This window comes from Centroberyx gerrardi, chromosome 18 (genome assembly GCF_048128805.1).
Source record: "Centroberyx gerrardi isolate f3 chromosome 18, fCenGer3.hap1.cur.20231027, whole genome shotgun sequence".
Taxonomy (NCBI): Eukaryota; Metazoa; Chordata; class Actinopteri; order Beryciformes; family Berycidae; genus Centroberyx; species Centroberyx gerrardi.
The window spans coordinates 2792501-2808921 of record NC_136014.1 but is presented as its reverse complement, the minus strand read 5'-3'; the positions used below and the strand labels follow the sequence as shown (position 1 = coordinate 2808921).

The following is a 16421-nucleotide window of genomic DNA, read 5'->3' as shown; positions in this document are numbered from 1 at the left end:
TGGAGATGTCAAACACATATTGGCAGATGGGAAAGTGGTGAGAACTGTCACTATACGTTTTTTTTTTTACCTTTACACTTGTTGGGATTTTTACACTTGTTGGAAGTACAATCCACAACACAGCAACTCTTCGGCATGTTTTTCAATCAATTTAAACAGTGTGGTATGGTCTCAATTAAGCTCAGTAACTTGCATACTTTTCAATATGGACGATCGTCTTCTTGCCCCCAAATGGGGAAAAAACATTTTTATAATAGGACTCAAGCTATGAGCTTTGTCTTTGTAGGTTAGTATCATGTAGGTGTTCTGCTATTGACTGTAATTTGTTTGTACTACTACAGCCTGTGCTTGTGTATTGCAGGTGTACTACTATGCTGATGCACAGACAACACATACCACCTACCCAAGTGGTCTGCAGGTCCTTCACTTCCCCAACAAGCAGATTGGTAAGCATGAATGTGTCTGACAGCAGATAGAGCCTACGCTGGTTGCGGTTTGGGTGTTATATTAATTACAGGTCAGTTTGAGAACACATGATACCGATGCAGATATTTTGGGATTGAAGCTGCTGATAGCTGATATTTTTTGCTGATATAAAATATCTTTAAATTTGACCATTTTCATGCCACAAAAATTACAAGTATTCACAGTTTAGAGTTTTATTCTTGTCGGTGGAAAAGCCTCTGAAACAGCATGGGACACTAAAACTCTCCATTGAAAGACAGAATAATGATAAGAATAATGGTCATCATAATCATAAACATTTTCATTCATACTTGTGTGGAATCTGATCAAAATGTCCCATTAGAATCAATTCAGGTTAAAGTCATTCTATAGACAATCAGTGTAGTACTGATAAACTCTACAATAAATTGGTAATAAGTTAAACTGCATCATACCCATCATATTATCCCATTTTAACTAAAAGGATTCAACCAGCAAAAATATACTAGCACACCAATATATCGGTCTGACCCTAATTTATTTCATTGTCAGAAAACAGAAGTGTAAAAATTTGCCAGTAAATGACATTGACTACGGCTTATAATATGTCTCCCTCTGCAACAGAGAAGCGTCACCCTGACGGGAAGAGAGAGATCCTGTTTCCAGACCAGACCATCAAGTGTCTGGAGCCTGACGGCCGAGAGGAGACGGTCTTCCCCGATGGCACTGTTGTTCGCCTTTCACAGTAAGACTGCACTCACTGGACTTGTAACTACAAATTCATTAGATAGTTAGCTTTGGGTACCTGCACGTTTCAGAAAGTCAAATTTTGTACTTTTTAACATTGGATTTAAGACTAATTTAACCACCAAAATAAAGACACAAAGCAGGAAAAATCAGACTATTTCCTGAATATGGTTAATGAAAAGTATAAATGAGCACTATAAGAAAAAAAAAGAAACTTGGAATGAATAATTAGGGGCATTATGTCCAATTTATGCGCATTAAAGCAGATGTGATTAAAACAAAACATGTTTGGCATATTGTATAAACCATGTTCTGTATATATCTAAGAGTAGACATGCATAACGTGACCAACTGGAAATTAAAGTCATGCAATACAATAATGTGAGGGAACCATGGGCCAGACCCTCTGTGGGAAAGTAGAGGCGAGAGACAATGTTGAAGTCAAAACAGAGAAGGGGCTTTTATTGACAACTTCCCAAGGCACATCTTAAATCTTGAGAAAATGTAAACAAAAAAGTCTTCTTCTAGGCTGAGTGAGTCTTCACTCAGTAGGTCACTGCCTTCACTGCTTTCTTGGGCAAAAGAATAGAGAGAGGTTACTCCAACCCCAAACCCACCAAACAATGACTACGTTTACATGGACAACAATAATCCGATATTAACCCAATTAAGACAATAGTCTGAATAAGAAATTGCCATGTAAACAGCATTTTCTGATTGCCTTAACCCGAATAAGGTCATAGTTGGAGTAAGCATAATTGCATTAAAGGAATAGTTTACCCAAAAATGAAAATTCTGTCATCATCTACTCACCCTCATGCCAGTTGAAACACAGGTGAAATTTGTCCATATAACACACAGGGAGGTTGCCAGCACAACTCCATAGCAGCCTTTTCCAAAACAACTGAAGTCAGTGGGGACCAGTTCTTCAGAGTTCCAAAAAGACCTATATTTACACCATAATTTAGTGCAAATCTTAACTACAGCTGATTGATTTGCAACAAATAATGGTGTATAGGTCTTTCTATTCACAGTGTGATTGTTTGGCTGTTTTTGTTTTGGAACTCTAAAGAACAGGTCCCCATTGACTTCAGTTGTTTTGGAGAAGGCTTCTATGAAGTTGTGCTGGCAACCTCCCTGTGTGTTATATGGACTAACAAATTTCACCTGTGTTTCATTTGGCATGAGGGTGAGTAGATGATGACAGAATTTTCATTTTTGGGTGAACTATTCCTTTAAGACATGGAGTATTCTGATTTTAGTGGCATTATTGAAGGGCATTTTAGACATATATACACCTTAATGCAACTATGCATCTCTATCGGAGTATTCATGGCTTTTTGTGTCACAAGCGGCGATCTGAGTGCTTGACGAAGCGTGCAAAAAAAAAGTGTGCAGAATCTTTTGTTGCACTCATTCCTTCTATATAAAGCAAAAGTGCATTCTTGAGTCATCCGTCCATTCCTGCCTCCATCCATCACTGTAATGCATTCCCTCACCTGGGAAAAGCACATTAGAAAATCATACTCATTTAAAGGTAAACATAATGGTGCCTTGTTGCTTTCTTCAGCCCTATTTGCATGGGACTAATATAACCTGGGGGCATCTAGTGATTTGTCATAATTGCGGAGATAATCAGTGATTTTAATCCTGTGCATATCTGCTATGTAAAAATTCTGATGCAAATTACCTCCTGTTTTCGTGAAGACAGAAGTACTAATCCAATAAAGAATACTAATCCTACACAAATCAAATTGACCAATTTCAGCCATAATTAGTTTTTGGCATGCAATTTATTTTTCTTCTTCATCTAAACACGATTTCTATTTTCCTCCTGTCATGAAAACTGGAGGCAGTAGTGCAATCTATAGAGAAAGGTTCCATGCAATCCATGCAATTCACAAACAAAGGTTGGGAAAAGCATTAATTGCATTAGGTCTCCGCATAATACAATTCCCATGCAAATAGGGCTTTAGGTTCATTTGCACATTTGTTAATCCCTGCTCTCAGGATTCATGCGACTTGTACATGTCCATCAGTGCCTAGCTTGCCAGCTCATCACTCTCCTTTTCCAGGTCAGGTGAGAAGATGGTAGATTTCCCCAACGGTCAGAGAGAGATCCACACTTCCCAGTATAAGAGGAGAGAGTATCCTAATGGGACAGTCAAGACCATCTACCCAAACGGACAACAGGAAACTAAGTACTCATCAGGCAGAGTATGCATCAAGGAAAAGGACGGAGTCTCTATCACTCATATTAAATGACTCTGTGTGTGTGTGTTTGGGGGCAGGTAGGGGGTTCATTCTTTTGTTTAATGTTTCAAGTAGGGATCAATAGGCCACCAATTATAATCAGCCAATAGATGTTCTAAATAGATCAGCAATGTTCGGATGATCACCGTTTCAACTGCCCGGTCACATTATAGGCCTATATTCGGTATTTGTGCTCATGTATCAATACAGGCTGTTTATATTGTAATAGAGAACAGACCCATCTGCTCTTTAAAGCTCCAATATGTGAGATCAACATCTGAGTTGATATTCGTATTAAATGGGAAAATTCCTTTTATTTTTTTTTTGTTCACTCCTCTCTGTTGTTAAATGAATGTATGGCCACATCTGTTTCATACTAAAATGTCAATAAAAAAATTGATGACAAAAAAAAAGCTCCAATATGCAACTGTTCCCCTAGTCCCACCTTCCAATAATTACATTTTGTAAAATTCACGACCCAACATTTGTCACTAATCTTGATGTGCTGTCTGATGAATTCTGGCATAATCTAGCACTGCTAACTTGCTACTTAGCAGAAATATAGCAAACTGGCTAGCATCCTACCTTGTCAATAGTATACAAGTCAACCCAGCCCATTCTTCTCCTGCAGATGGCGCCAGCATAGAAAAGCAAAAGCAATGTCAGGCACAGGGATTTAGGCATGAATACACAGGGTCACAGACACTCACAGACTGATAATGTATGATATCCTATTTATTTATTATTTTAATGTAAAATGTGGCATACAATTTCAGAGTGACTTTCTGATTGGTTTGATTATTGTATTCATTCATTATCTTCAACTGTTAAACACTGACAGCTCACATATATTCATTTCTGACATGAATGTTTGATTAGATTAATTAGAATTTCTGATTAGCTGATTAAAAACAATTAGAGGAAGAGAAGGCGTAGCTTATACAGAGCCTCAATGAAAACCTGTTTCATCAAGAACACACCAACATGTAATACCTTCCTTTGGATAAAAAAATATTTATTTCCACAGGGGTAGGCAGCAGTAGCAGCCAACTGATCAGTGCATCCATAATGTAATGTGCCATATTTCCATTCAGTTTGTATGATTAATTTGGGAGGAAAAGTGTTCAGATTGGCTAGTGACCATCCGATCCCGCCAGCTCGCATTAACTGTCAGGTGTGTACGCTCGCAGTATCGGATCTTGGCTGCATTGAGGTCTGATCTCAGAATCCACATTCTGATGTGGGCTGGCTCGGCCCTAAGGTGAGTGTTTTGCCACTGAAGATTATCTCAAAGCTGATGGCATACAAAGTCAAAAGTACGTTTCCCCATACGAAAGCTGTTCAGCCACTCAGTGTCTGAGAAGACCTCAGAGGTGATGCATTCCCACCAGCGTTGGCTGCGTTCTCAGGGCCATATGTCCGTCTTCACTGGGACCGTAACAGCACTAAGGAATATGATTTGTGCATAAAGCATACGCCTGCACTGCGCTCTCAACAGCTGCCGCCTGTTGCGAGTTCTACTGTTAAAAATGTGAAAAAACAAGAACAAAAGGAGAGCTTAAGAATACTGTTAATATGAACATCAATGTCATGACAATGAATAAGCTCTTTTGTTTTCCCTCCTGTATTTGGTCTTTGTGGCAGACCAATCAAAAGTCTTTCAGTACAGAAATTCAAAGGGTTTGCTTAAAGTAATAATCCACAACATTTTCATATAATTCACATAATTTATATAATTTTCATGGTTTGTTTAGAGCAGTGATAGCCACCATGGCTGAACAGACAAAGAAAAGAGCGCCACCCACAGAAACTCAAACTTCATCAGCAGAAAATCCAAGGTCACAGTACTGGACACACTGTTTGATTGACAGGTGATCTCTGGGAAGTGCGGTGCAGAAACACCACAGCAAAATTAAAAAGACGAATAAAAAGAAAAAAACAGAATCTCAAGCAGTACCGCTTTAACTGCGGGGGAAGCACTGACTGAGCAGCAGAGGCTCCTTTGGCCCCCAGAACAATGACTCAAAGTCTTCTTCACCTGTCCTGACACCTTCATCCTTCTTCACCATGTCCTCCTCTCTCCATTTTTTCTTATCTGACTGTCTACTGCCTGAGGCCAGCTGACCAGTCAACTTGTGAAGCTCCTGGATGGCTAGCTTCACATCCAGTTTGTTTTGCGAGGCCTTCAGAGTAGCTTTGTTGAATGGGAAGGTCAGTATGAAGTCTCCAACTCTGAGGGGAGGAGTTTTCTCTCTGTCCGGTGCTCTGGCTCCCTCCAAGGGAAGCTTTACTGGCCTGTATCTTGCAATGGGAATCAATCACAACAATATATTTTTTGTTAATATACCATATTTAAAGGGCTTTTTGTATTTGTTTTGCTGTTTCTGTGTGGTTTTAATATTTTATGTACATGTTATATCATATATAGGTATATATTTACCGATATGGGTTTTTGAAGAATGATACAGATAATGATTTTTTTTTTGATTGAAGCTGCTGATAGCCCATATTTTGTGCCGATATTGAATATCTTTAAATTTGAAAATTACTATGCAAAAATATAAACAAGAAAACTATTACTTTCAATTAAATGTTTGAATATCGCTCAAACCCTAGCAACAAACCCACAGGCAAGACGGCAATATCTACCTGTGGATGTTTGGGAGCTTCCAGGACCCAGCAGCAGGTTTGGACCTCAGGCTTCCCAGCCCCAGCTGAGGGATATCAGGTATTGCAGAGCAAACGTATGCTTCTCCTGAGGGCTCCATCTCAGTTTCAGTGTCGTCATGGTTTGTAACCTCAGACATGTAAAGTGCCCTGTTGTCCATCAGACACGATGCTACAGCGGGGCGTGTGTGTCTGTTTACCACTGCTGTGGTTGTCCTTGAGTGTGGGCCGAGTATCGGGTTTAGAGCCCGGTCGGTGTGGGTTTGGGTTTTAGTGGCTGTAGCAATGTTGGCATGAATTATTCTGCCCCTGGCCACAGGTATCCTGTTCAAGTCAAGGTATTTTTGGCAGCCGGCTACCAGAGCATGTTGCCTGAACTGGCTTTGGCTGATCTTGTGGGGCTGGTGCTGGCAAAGTACTTTAAGCAGAGGTAGCGTCTGAGTTTGTGAGGACTGGCTACCACTCCTCCTCCTTCTCTGGGACTTAAGTTCTTTAAACTTAGACAGGACAAGTGTTGAAACTTGAGAGGCCTGGCTAGCCTGGTAGCATGGCTGCTTGTACTTGTGTCCCTGGTAGGCTCTCTCTCTCAGGCTGTCGATTGACCTGTAGTTCATCAGATCAATTAGATCGCTAATTAACCCTTTCTTGACTGACACGTCCGCTTGGCAGTCTAAAGTTAACGCGGGGCTGTAGTTGACTTCCAGTAGCCAGGGTTTAAACTTGGAATCAATGAGAATATCAAAGCCAAACAGTTCCACACAGTTAGGACTTGACGGGACAGAGGGAGCGATAGTGAGGAGGGTAAGAGTGACAATGTTGTTGATTCTCTGCCAAAGGAGAAGCTCGTTGATGCCTTGGCTGTGGAGGAAATATCGGAACTTGCTCATGGTCCACTTGCACCCTTGGCCCACCCTCTCTTTGTTGGTTGTGTAGAAAGGACCAAACTTATTGATGCTGGTGTTGGTGAGATGAGCGTAGAGGTTATTCAGGGATGACAGGTTGTATTTCTCTGTGGCAAAACGCACCAGACCTTCCTGATGCATGTAAACAGTCAGCGGGTGAAAGCTCTTCACGCACACATAGATCCTCAGGTCAAACTTGTAGCCGGAGATGAGTAGCGGGTTGCTGATATACCTCTGGATGATCACAGAGGAGTCGTAGACCAAGTCCTTAATATCCTCAAAGATGAAGATCCCTCTGCCTCGGGAGAGATCCACAGGCTTACAGATCCAGTAGGCCGACAGCCCTCTGGTCAGACGTTCTTTTGTGTATTCGGACAGGAAGCGGGTGTAATCGTTGGGGAGGATGAAGGCAGTGGGACTGAAGTTGTAGAGAGTCGAACCAAATGTGGATCTCATCCTCCTCAAGTTGCGTGCCAAGCAGTCCTTCCAATGAATTACAAACCGTTCATTTAGAGTATGTTTATTTTAATTGAAAAGAAGAAAGCCTAGAGACTGTTTCTATTGGGTTTCTGTGTGGAGGCGCTCTTTATAGCAGCTCTAAAGCTAAATGGCAAGTTTTGTGTAGTATATTGGCAAAAATCAGGTAGTGTTTTGAGCTAGCAGGGACTACTTTCTTGAAGCAGGACAAAGTATTAAGGTGATGGATGTACAGTTAAAAAATCACTGCACAGTGGATAAATATGTGGTCGCTCAACTGAAATAATTCCATAAATAAACCTGCCACATCAGCTATATTAAATTAATGATATTTCATTTTTAAAATTTACGACAGTCCATATAATAAAAACCACTAACAACATTTTTTAGTCAGTCTTCTTACTTTGGATAATGCCAGTCTAAACTGTTAGCATGGAGCACTGCAGGCAAACATCTACCAGGGACACATGGATGACTTTGGTGTTTATGATCTCATCACTTAATGGCTAAGTTGACCAACAGGACATTCTACCAAAAACTAACTGTATTCATTTAAGGAGGAAAAAAACATGACCGTGAACACAACACAGCCAAACAGTCACCTTGCGTGTGATGCCAACAGTTTTGGGATGGTGGTTGAGGCGCTGCCATGGCAGGAGGTTGTGATACTCCGAGTTGCGAAAGGCAGAGGCCCGCCAGTAGAGGTTCCAGTCCTCCTCCTCCTGCTCTCCTTTATCATATTCCTCCCATCCACGCTCCAGAAGAACCTCCCTCACCAGCTCAGGACCTCCATCATGTAGCCTGAACACCAGGGATGCAGCCATGCAGCATCAAATACTACAGATTGATAGATAAATAGATACATGGAGTATTTTATGGTTTTGTCTCCCATTGGGTGGCACTGTTTTACTCTATTTGAAAGCCTTTCTCTTATCTGCCTTATTCTAAATAGATACTGCTAAATACTGTTTCAGAGGTTCTTACACCCTGACAAGAATAACATCCTGGGGAAAACACTGATACATGCACTACACAAGCCAGAACTGCTCTAGTTCCCATTGACACACGTCAGATTCTCAAATAAAAGTCAGTAGAATCTACAAATGAGGCATTTCAAATGTAGGAAAATTCATTAGGTGATTTGTCTTACCTTGAGATACTGAATCCACATTAACTAATAATCATTCTACTTTTCTTTCTTTCTGTCTCTCCTCTCAGCTCCTCCTGCAGACAAACACATAGACAGATAGTCTCTTCTTTCACGTCCTCCTGTGTATAGACAGACAGATAGTGTGTCCTCTTAGCTCCTCCTACAGACAAACCCATAGATATACACATAGACAGGTGGATAGACAGGCTGTTAGGCAGGTTTCTGTGCCGGAGGCTTCCATTGTACAGACCAACGGCTGTTAGATAAATTAATTACTATTGTTACTATTGTTGAGTGGCTGTCTTCTTCTGTATAGGCATGCTTTTATCTGGTAGAAAGATTATTCATCAGCCCGAAATGAAAACAACTGTGGTAATCCTATAATACACTGTATGAATGATACTATGCAACTATCACAGCAAAACTGTAAGTTGCTATAGGAATATTATAGTGATACCATAGGAGATACAATACCATAAAATACAATAAGGTCACTTATTGGCCACCGCCTTTCGGCTCTATGCAGATCCCCCTGGGTGGCGGGCGCAATCTCCCTCTTCGCTTCCTCTGTGGCTCTAGTCTGAGGGAGACACACACACAAACCTAAATGCAACTAATGTCCTTTATGTAGGGTATGCCTTGCCTCAGATAGTGTTTGTTTGTTGTTTCTAAGAGAAGAGGAATTGAGTACAGTATATTCCCAAATGCTTTATCAATGGGCTCACAGGACAAATCCCAGTTGACTAAATACCACACAGACTATTTTGAAGCACTTGAAGTGTTGGTGAGAGTCTGCTGGAAGTTAGCTCCGTCCAAATGGTTTCAAAACAGCTCAGGGTTAGACTTGAGCTCCTGTGGCTGACTGAGCTTCAGCGCGCACACCGGGCCACCCTCGGTCGCTGTTCACTACTCACCATCACCAGCCAGTGACATCCTCTGGTCAAAACTAAAAGGTAGCAACATGAAACACATCTGAGAATAAACAGTGCTACTTAATGGTTGAAGTATTATGAGGATTAGCTTTCCCAGTGCGTAAATCAAGAATATATTGTAGAGCAGAGCTACTCCACAGTGAACTGTATTTGTGTTTCTAAGGTCAGTTTCCTCTCTTCAGCATTGCACTGGGAATAGCTCAGTGGTTACTTGGTTCCTCAAATCTTTCACATTTGATGGTCACTATCCCTAGCTGGGATCAAAGCGCGGGTGGTGTTTTCTCTCCCTCTGATCTGACGTGCTGACCTCCAAACTGTTGTCAGATAAGCAAAGCCACATTAAACTGACAGATACGTAAATTGAATTTTGAATGGAGTTTGGAGTGACGTTCCCTCCGTACAACAGAGAACAGTACGTATCAGAGCTGGGTAATGGTTGAAGTTATGAAGATTCTTCTCCGTGCATAAATCAAGTATGCATTATGGAGCAGGAAGGTCTGTCCAGTAACCATATGTATTGATGAAGTCAGTTTCCTCTAGTGTCTGCCACACTGGCATTAGCTCACTGGTTACTTCCTTCCACCAATCTTTCAGATTTCCAGGTCTCCATCCCTACTGGGATCAAATCACGAGCGCTGTCCAGTGTTTTCCCTCTTTTTCTCTCCCTCTGATCCAAACTGCATCCACACAGCCAACATTCACACCCAAGCATCTGAGCTGTGTTATATTACAAACTTGTTTTGTGTATTACCATAGCAGGTAAAATATTTTGATACTTATGTTTAAAGTCGTATATGTTGTGTTGGCCATCAAAGATTTAGTGGTTACTTTCAATGAAGGCTAGGTCAGTGGTTCTCAAAGTGGGGTCCAGGGACCCCCAGAGGTCCTTGCAGGGGTTGCAGTGGCTCCCCAGGAAATTTACTACAAATCAGCTTAGTCATCAGATTTAGTTTGAGAAAAAAAAACATACATGCAAATATTTGTGATGATAACACTAAAACAATGAAACTATAGGTTCATCAAAAAAACCTCCTCAGCAGCTGTAACTGCTGAAACACTGTATACAATACAGTATGTCAAATGTAGCCGGTTCAAACTAAAGTGGAAAAGAAAACAGCAGAAAGATGGATTTTCCTCTGGCGGCAACATTTGCTCCACATCGCAGCTGACTTTGTAGGCCTACCTTGCAGTTGAACAAGGGAAAAAGCTTCTTCCGTGCCGCAGCTGTCCCCTGCGGCCTCTGCCACAGTGTCCTGACAGCATTGGCTGCTTTCACATGTGAGCAAATGAAGTCATTTAGTCTACTCCAAAATGTGCCTGCCAAATGTAGTCCATCTCTTTTTCAACAATATCAAATCACTGTCAATGTGTGAGTGTCAACACATGATTGCTGTTTATACTGTTTTGCATGTAAGGATTTGCACAATCAACATACAGTAGCCTATGAATCAATAAATGTGAGTGTGTATTTTAACTCAAAACAATATAGCCTAATCCATTTGGAGCAGCAAGACTACACAGCTGATTTTTCTGTTTCTGTTTTTCTGTTTTTCTGTTTTTCTGTTTCTGTTATCTGTTGTAGACATTTTTGTTGAATGATTGTAAAGCACAAAAATGTGCTTTACATTTGCATTTTCTGTGAAAGCGATCAGAAATGATGTAGTGTAGAGTTCATACTGTGAGGTTTTGACACAGTTTTGACACTGTTTTGTTTAGTCACAGGAAGATTGTGTTTAAGCGACTGAGTGAAAAGTGAGAATCTCTGTTGACATGTACCGCTTTGGTTATGAAGGTGAGTGGGACCGGCGCTCCGTTATTCTGCTCGCCGCCTAGCCGATGATGACAGGCCGCGTAGCGTTAGCCAGCGGCAAAGGTGACCTGCTGAGAGTTCAAAAGTCCAGGCTTTCTGTCTCTATATAGCGAACGCTGTTGGCCAACTGGCCCTCACATGTAGTTGAGGGCGAGGTGAAAGGTTCACAAGCCTACAAGATAAAGAAATATGAACGTGATACTAGAGACTTTGCAGATGGGATAATATATGATTGGCAAGGAAAGAAGACCTTCCCTAAGAGACATCTGTAATGATATTCAGAAACATTCTTATGTTTTGGAATATAGTGTAATACCAAGTTTGACCAATAGATGGCTCTGGTGAACTAGGAAACGGCCATTAGAGAGTGAGATGAAAATGTGGCTCCTGTTTGGTGAGCTGAACAATAAAGAACTAGCGCAAGCTAGAGTTCATAAAAGATAATGTTTCATCATTGCAATGATGAAACATATCTTTCATGATCTAGGCCTATTTGCATTCATAAAATACAAAATAATTCATTAGGCTAATAAAAATGTATGCAGTCAGTAAATGGCACATAATTGATGTGTGCATATGCGGTGTTACCTAGGCTATACCCGCTCACTTAACCAATATCACACAAGAGGGAATGCTGTTATACTGTGTATCAGCACGGCATTATCTTCGGCATCGGAGCGCTCTTTCTCAGCCCAGCTGAAGACCTGGCTGCGCAACACCATGACGTAAGAGCGATTCATTCACTCATGACATTTTGGATGTCAGCAATGTTTCTACCCTGATGAAAGCCTTCATTAGGCGTACAACTGAGAGAAGTTCCATTTTTGCCAATGTATAAGACTAGAATAACAATAAAGATGCCTTGTGAAATTAGCTGTATACACCTCACATTGTAAAAGCCATGCCTATCAGTCTCGTGCATTCAGCACCGGTGTGTTGGACAGCGCTGTCGAAAGGTGAAGTAGGCCTAGTGTACCCAAGCATGAAATAAAACTTGATTAAATCGTGTAAACGAACCATTCTCAATTTCTCCATAGGCTGTTTTCTCATTAGGCTAGATCTTTTTCTCCTTATAACAACATTTGAAAGTTTCTTCGTATGTCGTTATAACGAGATAACCCTAACCCTAACCCTAACCCTAACGACATAAGTTGGTATCTCGTTATAACAAGAAAAGTTTCTTGTTATAATGAGATAAGTTGGTATGTCGTAATAACAACAAAATATATCATTATAACATGAAAATATCTTGTTATAACGAGAAAAAAATCTCATTAATAACGAGAAACTTTTCCCGTTATAATGAGATACTGAGACAATTTTTTTTTTCCACTGCAACATCATCTTTCGAATCATTAATATTGGTTACAGATACCATACATCAATATAACAGTCTACAATATTATATTGAGTATGATATTGTGATTGATGATGTTGTGATTGGTTATTTGGATAGGTATTTACACTTTTCTTGATGTATTGTAGTTTCTGGTTTTGGTATTCATGTGTACTTTCCCTAAACAACAGTGATGATCCAAGGGACTATGTGTGTTTGTTGTACTGCTCACTTTGCTCTGATGATGGCCTAGGGCCGAAAGCTCAGCAATAAAGTGCTGTGTATTGCAAGGCAGTGTGCATGGAGTTTTTCTGTTCTGTTTAGTCCTATCCTTATCCTTTTGCATCTGCCTAGAAGATTTTGAAGGTGTGCAGATCGCTTGACTTCTCTATTTTTTGGTTTACAAAATAATGGTATTCCCGGTGTGGGGCTAATAACACCAACTCTGGGAATACCACCCACTGCAACAAACATACTGTAGAAACACTACCTCAGTCTTGGGGTCTGGGGTGGTGGTGCTGGGTAAGGCAGGTACAGCAGCTTGTTCTGGTTGGGACCCAGGCGCCTGGTTTCGAGCCACACTGAGGAACTCGCTCAGCGGATTATTCTTCTTCTCCTCCGACTGGCCCGGAACATACCACCTAGACCTCCTACCAGGCTCTGGAGGCTTTGGAGGAGCTGAGGAGGAGAAGGAGGAGGAGGAAGAGAAGGAGGAAAAGAGGGAGAGGGAGTAGGAGGTGGGTGAAGGGGGAGGGAGGAGGAGGGAGGGAAGATACAGTTGAAGAGTGGAAGTGAAGAAGGAATATATCGCTGTTGTCAGACAAAAAACACAAATCTGAAACAAGGTTCTCCGTACAAGCCCCTTTTCATAAACATGGCTGATGTACTAACTGAATCATATAATCTGAATCTTCTTTGCCATATTTGTTCATATTTAACAATATGTGGCGGACTCTATAGACATTATTCACCATAATCTGTGGTTTGGGTATGTTTAACACACGCAGTTATATTGTGTGCTTCTCAGGGTTAAGGAGACACGGTCCCTTTAAGAAAGTCTGTGTTTTCTGAGTGACGTCAGCTCGACGTAGGTTGTTGTGTTTTTGGGCAGCACGATGTAAATTGTCTGTCTCTGTGGGTTTCAAATAAATGACACACGAGTTGGTGTAGTCAATGAGAGAAGTTGTCCGTCTCCACATTCCTGCCACTTCTACAAATACATATTTAACAATACGTTAGACTTACGTTCAACCTGAAAGTGACGTTTGCTGAGTACGGGTCCCAAGAGTGTTCAATATGTGGTTTGACCCTTCATGTAGTCATGTAAAGGCATGTGTGTTTTCTTCTTTAACCATTAGAAGGCAGCATTTCATTAAACACAACAGTACATTAGGAAACCCAGGCGAACATGAGGAGAACATGCAAACTGCACACAGAAAGACATGGGAATCAAACCTGGGACATTTTTGCAAACCACTCACCCACTGCATACATGTTTAATGATTTTCATAAGAATTTGCAAGAAACACTTTTTAAAAAACTCACTTTTACTAAGGATAACCCTATTTTGGAACTTTCTTGGCACATCCTTGTCAGAATAAAGGTTGATTTTAATTCAGACAATTCTGTTAGGGGTGTGTTCAAGGAGAGCCAGGACCCAGATGCAGAATCGAACAAAAACAGTTTATTTCCGAAAGTTAACAAAAACTCACTAGAAAACTGGGACTAGAGTATCTACAAGTGATACGCTGAGGAAACACTACGACAGGAGATCTTCACGAGAGCGAGGAGGCATGAGACACGAGCATGTGCGGGAATCATCTGGCACTGGGGAGAATTTGGAGCAGGCTTAAGAAGCCGGGCTGATTGCGGGATGAGGGACAGGTGTGCCTTGTGAGCCTCACTCCCGTGGAGATCGGCCCCGCCCCTCTGCATGTACCTGCTGAGGGAGAGGGAGCCAGGAGAACAGGGAAGGGAGACCACGCCCACACACAAACAAAGCACGGACAGGGAGAGAGACCGACAGGGGAGCACTAGGAACACAAGGAAGGGGAAACACAAGGAAAACACAAGGGCCAGGCAGGGACCATGACAGTACCCCCCCCTCAAGGGACGGCTACCAGACGTCCCACCAGGCTGGTCAGGGACACCGAGCAGGGTGGGCGGAGGGGGTCCGGAGGAGGGATTCAGGGGCAAGTGACCTGGGGGCTGAACAGGGGCGGAGCAGGGAACCTCAGGCGGACGACCTGGAGGCAGGACAGAGGCCGAGCAGGAAACCTCAGGCGGACGGCCTGGAGGCAGGACAGAGGGGCAGTGTAGGTCTGGACGATGGCCTGAATACTGGCGACGAAGACGGGGCAGCTCCAGAGATCGACCTGGAAGCTGCCGATGTAGGAGACGCAGCTCTGGAGGACGAGCCGGAGGATGACCAGAGTGACGGAGCAGCTCTGGAGGACGACCAGAGTGGCAGAGCAGCTCTGGAGGACGGGCAGGAGGACGACCAGAGTGGCGGAGCAGCTCTGGAGGACGACCAGAGTGGCGGAGCAGCTCTGGAGGACGGGCAGGAGGACGACCACACAGGCGGAATCGCCCAGGAGGATGACCTGGAGACCGGCGACATAGGCGGGACCGCGCAGGAGGTCGACGACGTAGGCGGGACCGCTCAGGAGGTCGGCGACGTAGGCGGGACCGCTCAGGAGGTCGGCGACGTAGGCGGGACCGCTCAGGAGGTCCACGACGTAGGCGGGACCGCTCAGGAGGTCCACGACGTAGGTTGGGCCGCACAGGAGGTCCACGACGTTGGTGGAGGTCAGGAAATGCAGCAAGCACCAGAAGATTCGGCTGCAGGTCGGGGCAGGTTGCGGGATCAGCTTCCAGCGTCTGGAGTACAGGACTGGAGCCCGGCGGCGGGAGTGCAGGACCGGAGTCCGGAGACTGGAACGCAGGAGCAGAGGCCGGAGACTGGAACGCAGGAGCGGAGGCCGGAGACTGGAACGCAGGAGCGGAGGCCGGAGACTGGAACGCAGGAGCGGAGGCCGGAGACTGGAACGCAGGAGCGGAGGCCGGGGACTGGAACGCAGGGCCGGAGGCCGGAGACTGGAGTGCAGGGCCGGAGGCCGGCGGCTGGAGAGCAGGGCCGGTACCGGTGCTACAGGGGTCACTGGAGACATAGAAGTTGTCGGTGTCACTGGAGTAGTCAGTGTCACTGGAGTCGACGGTGTCATCGGAGTCACTGGAATCACTAGAGCTGGCCAGAGACTGGAATGCAGGACCGGAGTCCTGCAGAGGCCGTCGGAGGGAACAGTCGACGGGGAATAGTAGGGCGTCAGCAAATGCGGCCGACGGTTGGGAATCTGGCCGGATGACGGCAGGCATGGCCGGAGGAGCCAGAGAAACAGGAGGCTGCTGGAGCCCAGCCACAGGAGACTGCAGCAGAACTGGTACTGAAGACTGCTGCAATTCAGGCTCAGCGGATTGCTGCAACACAGGAATGGAAGACAGTAGCAGTCCAGGAACAGAAGGCTTAAACAGCTCAGAAACAGAAGGCTCTTGCAGCATAGGAACAGGGGACCGCCGCAGCTCGAGGACTGGGAGCTTTTGCGGCGCAGGAGCAGGAGATTGCTGCGGCTCAGCAGGAACTGGAGATTGCTGCAGTTCAGCAGGGGCAGGAGACCGCCGCAGCTCGGGGACCAGGAGCTTCCGC

The 16421-nt window shown here is 43.7% G+C and overlaps 2 protein-coding genes across 3 annotated transcripts in view; both read right to left on the bottom strand.

The window, feature by feature from the left end:
- Positions 1–265: 265 nt before the first annotated feature.
- Positions 266–8314, bottom strand: ttll2 (tubulin tyrosine ligase-like family, member 2). The gene is made up of 4 exons (XM_071910545.2): positions 8093–8314; positions 6094–7496; positions 5423–5745; positions 266–342 (listed from the first exon to the last, which is right to left on the bottom strand). Exons 1-4 carry the CDS (start codon positions 8312–8314, stop codon positions 266–268), a joined length of 2025 nt encoding a protein of 674 aa, XP_071766646.2.
- The window catches only part of cad (carbamoyl-phosphate synthetase 2, aspartate transcarbamylase, and dihydroorotase), a 425149-nt gene continuing 411075 nt past the window's right edge, over positions 2348–16421 (bottom strand). For both annotated transcript variants that reach the window (XM_078289706.1, XM_078289708.1), the window contains one exon: positions 2348–2424. The gene's annotated coding sequence lies outside the window, so the exon portion shown is untranslated. The remainder of the gene's footprint in view (positions 2425–16421) is intronic.

Excerpts from the sequence above, each read along its gene's own strand:
- ttll2 (XM_071910545.2), bottom strand. The coding sequence starts at position 8,314 with ATGGCTGCATCCCTGGTGTTCAGGCTACATGATGGAGGTCCTGAGCTG. Across the intron at positions 5,746-6,093 it reads AAGCTCCCAAACATCCACAG|ATACAGGCCAGTAAAGCTTC; the intron begins GTAGATATTGCC and ends TCCCATTGCAAG. Across the intron at positions 343-5,422 it reads GCCTCTGCTGCTCAGTCAGT|GCTGTAGTAGTACAAACAAA; the intron begins GCTTCCCCCGCA and ends ACACAAGCACAG.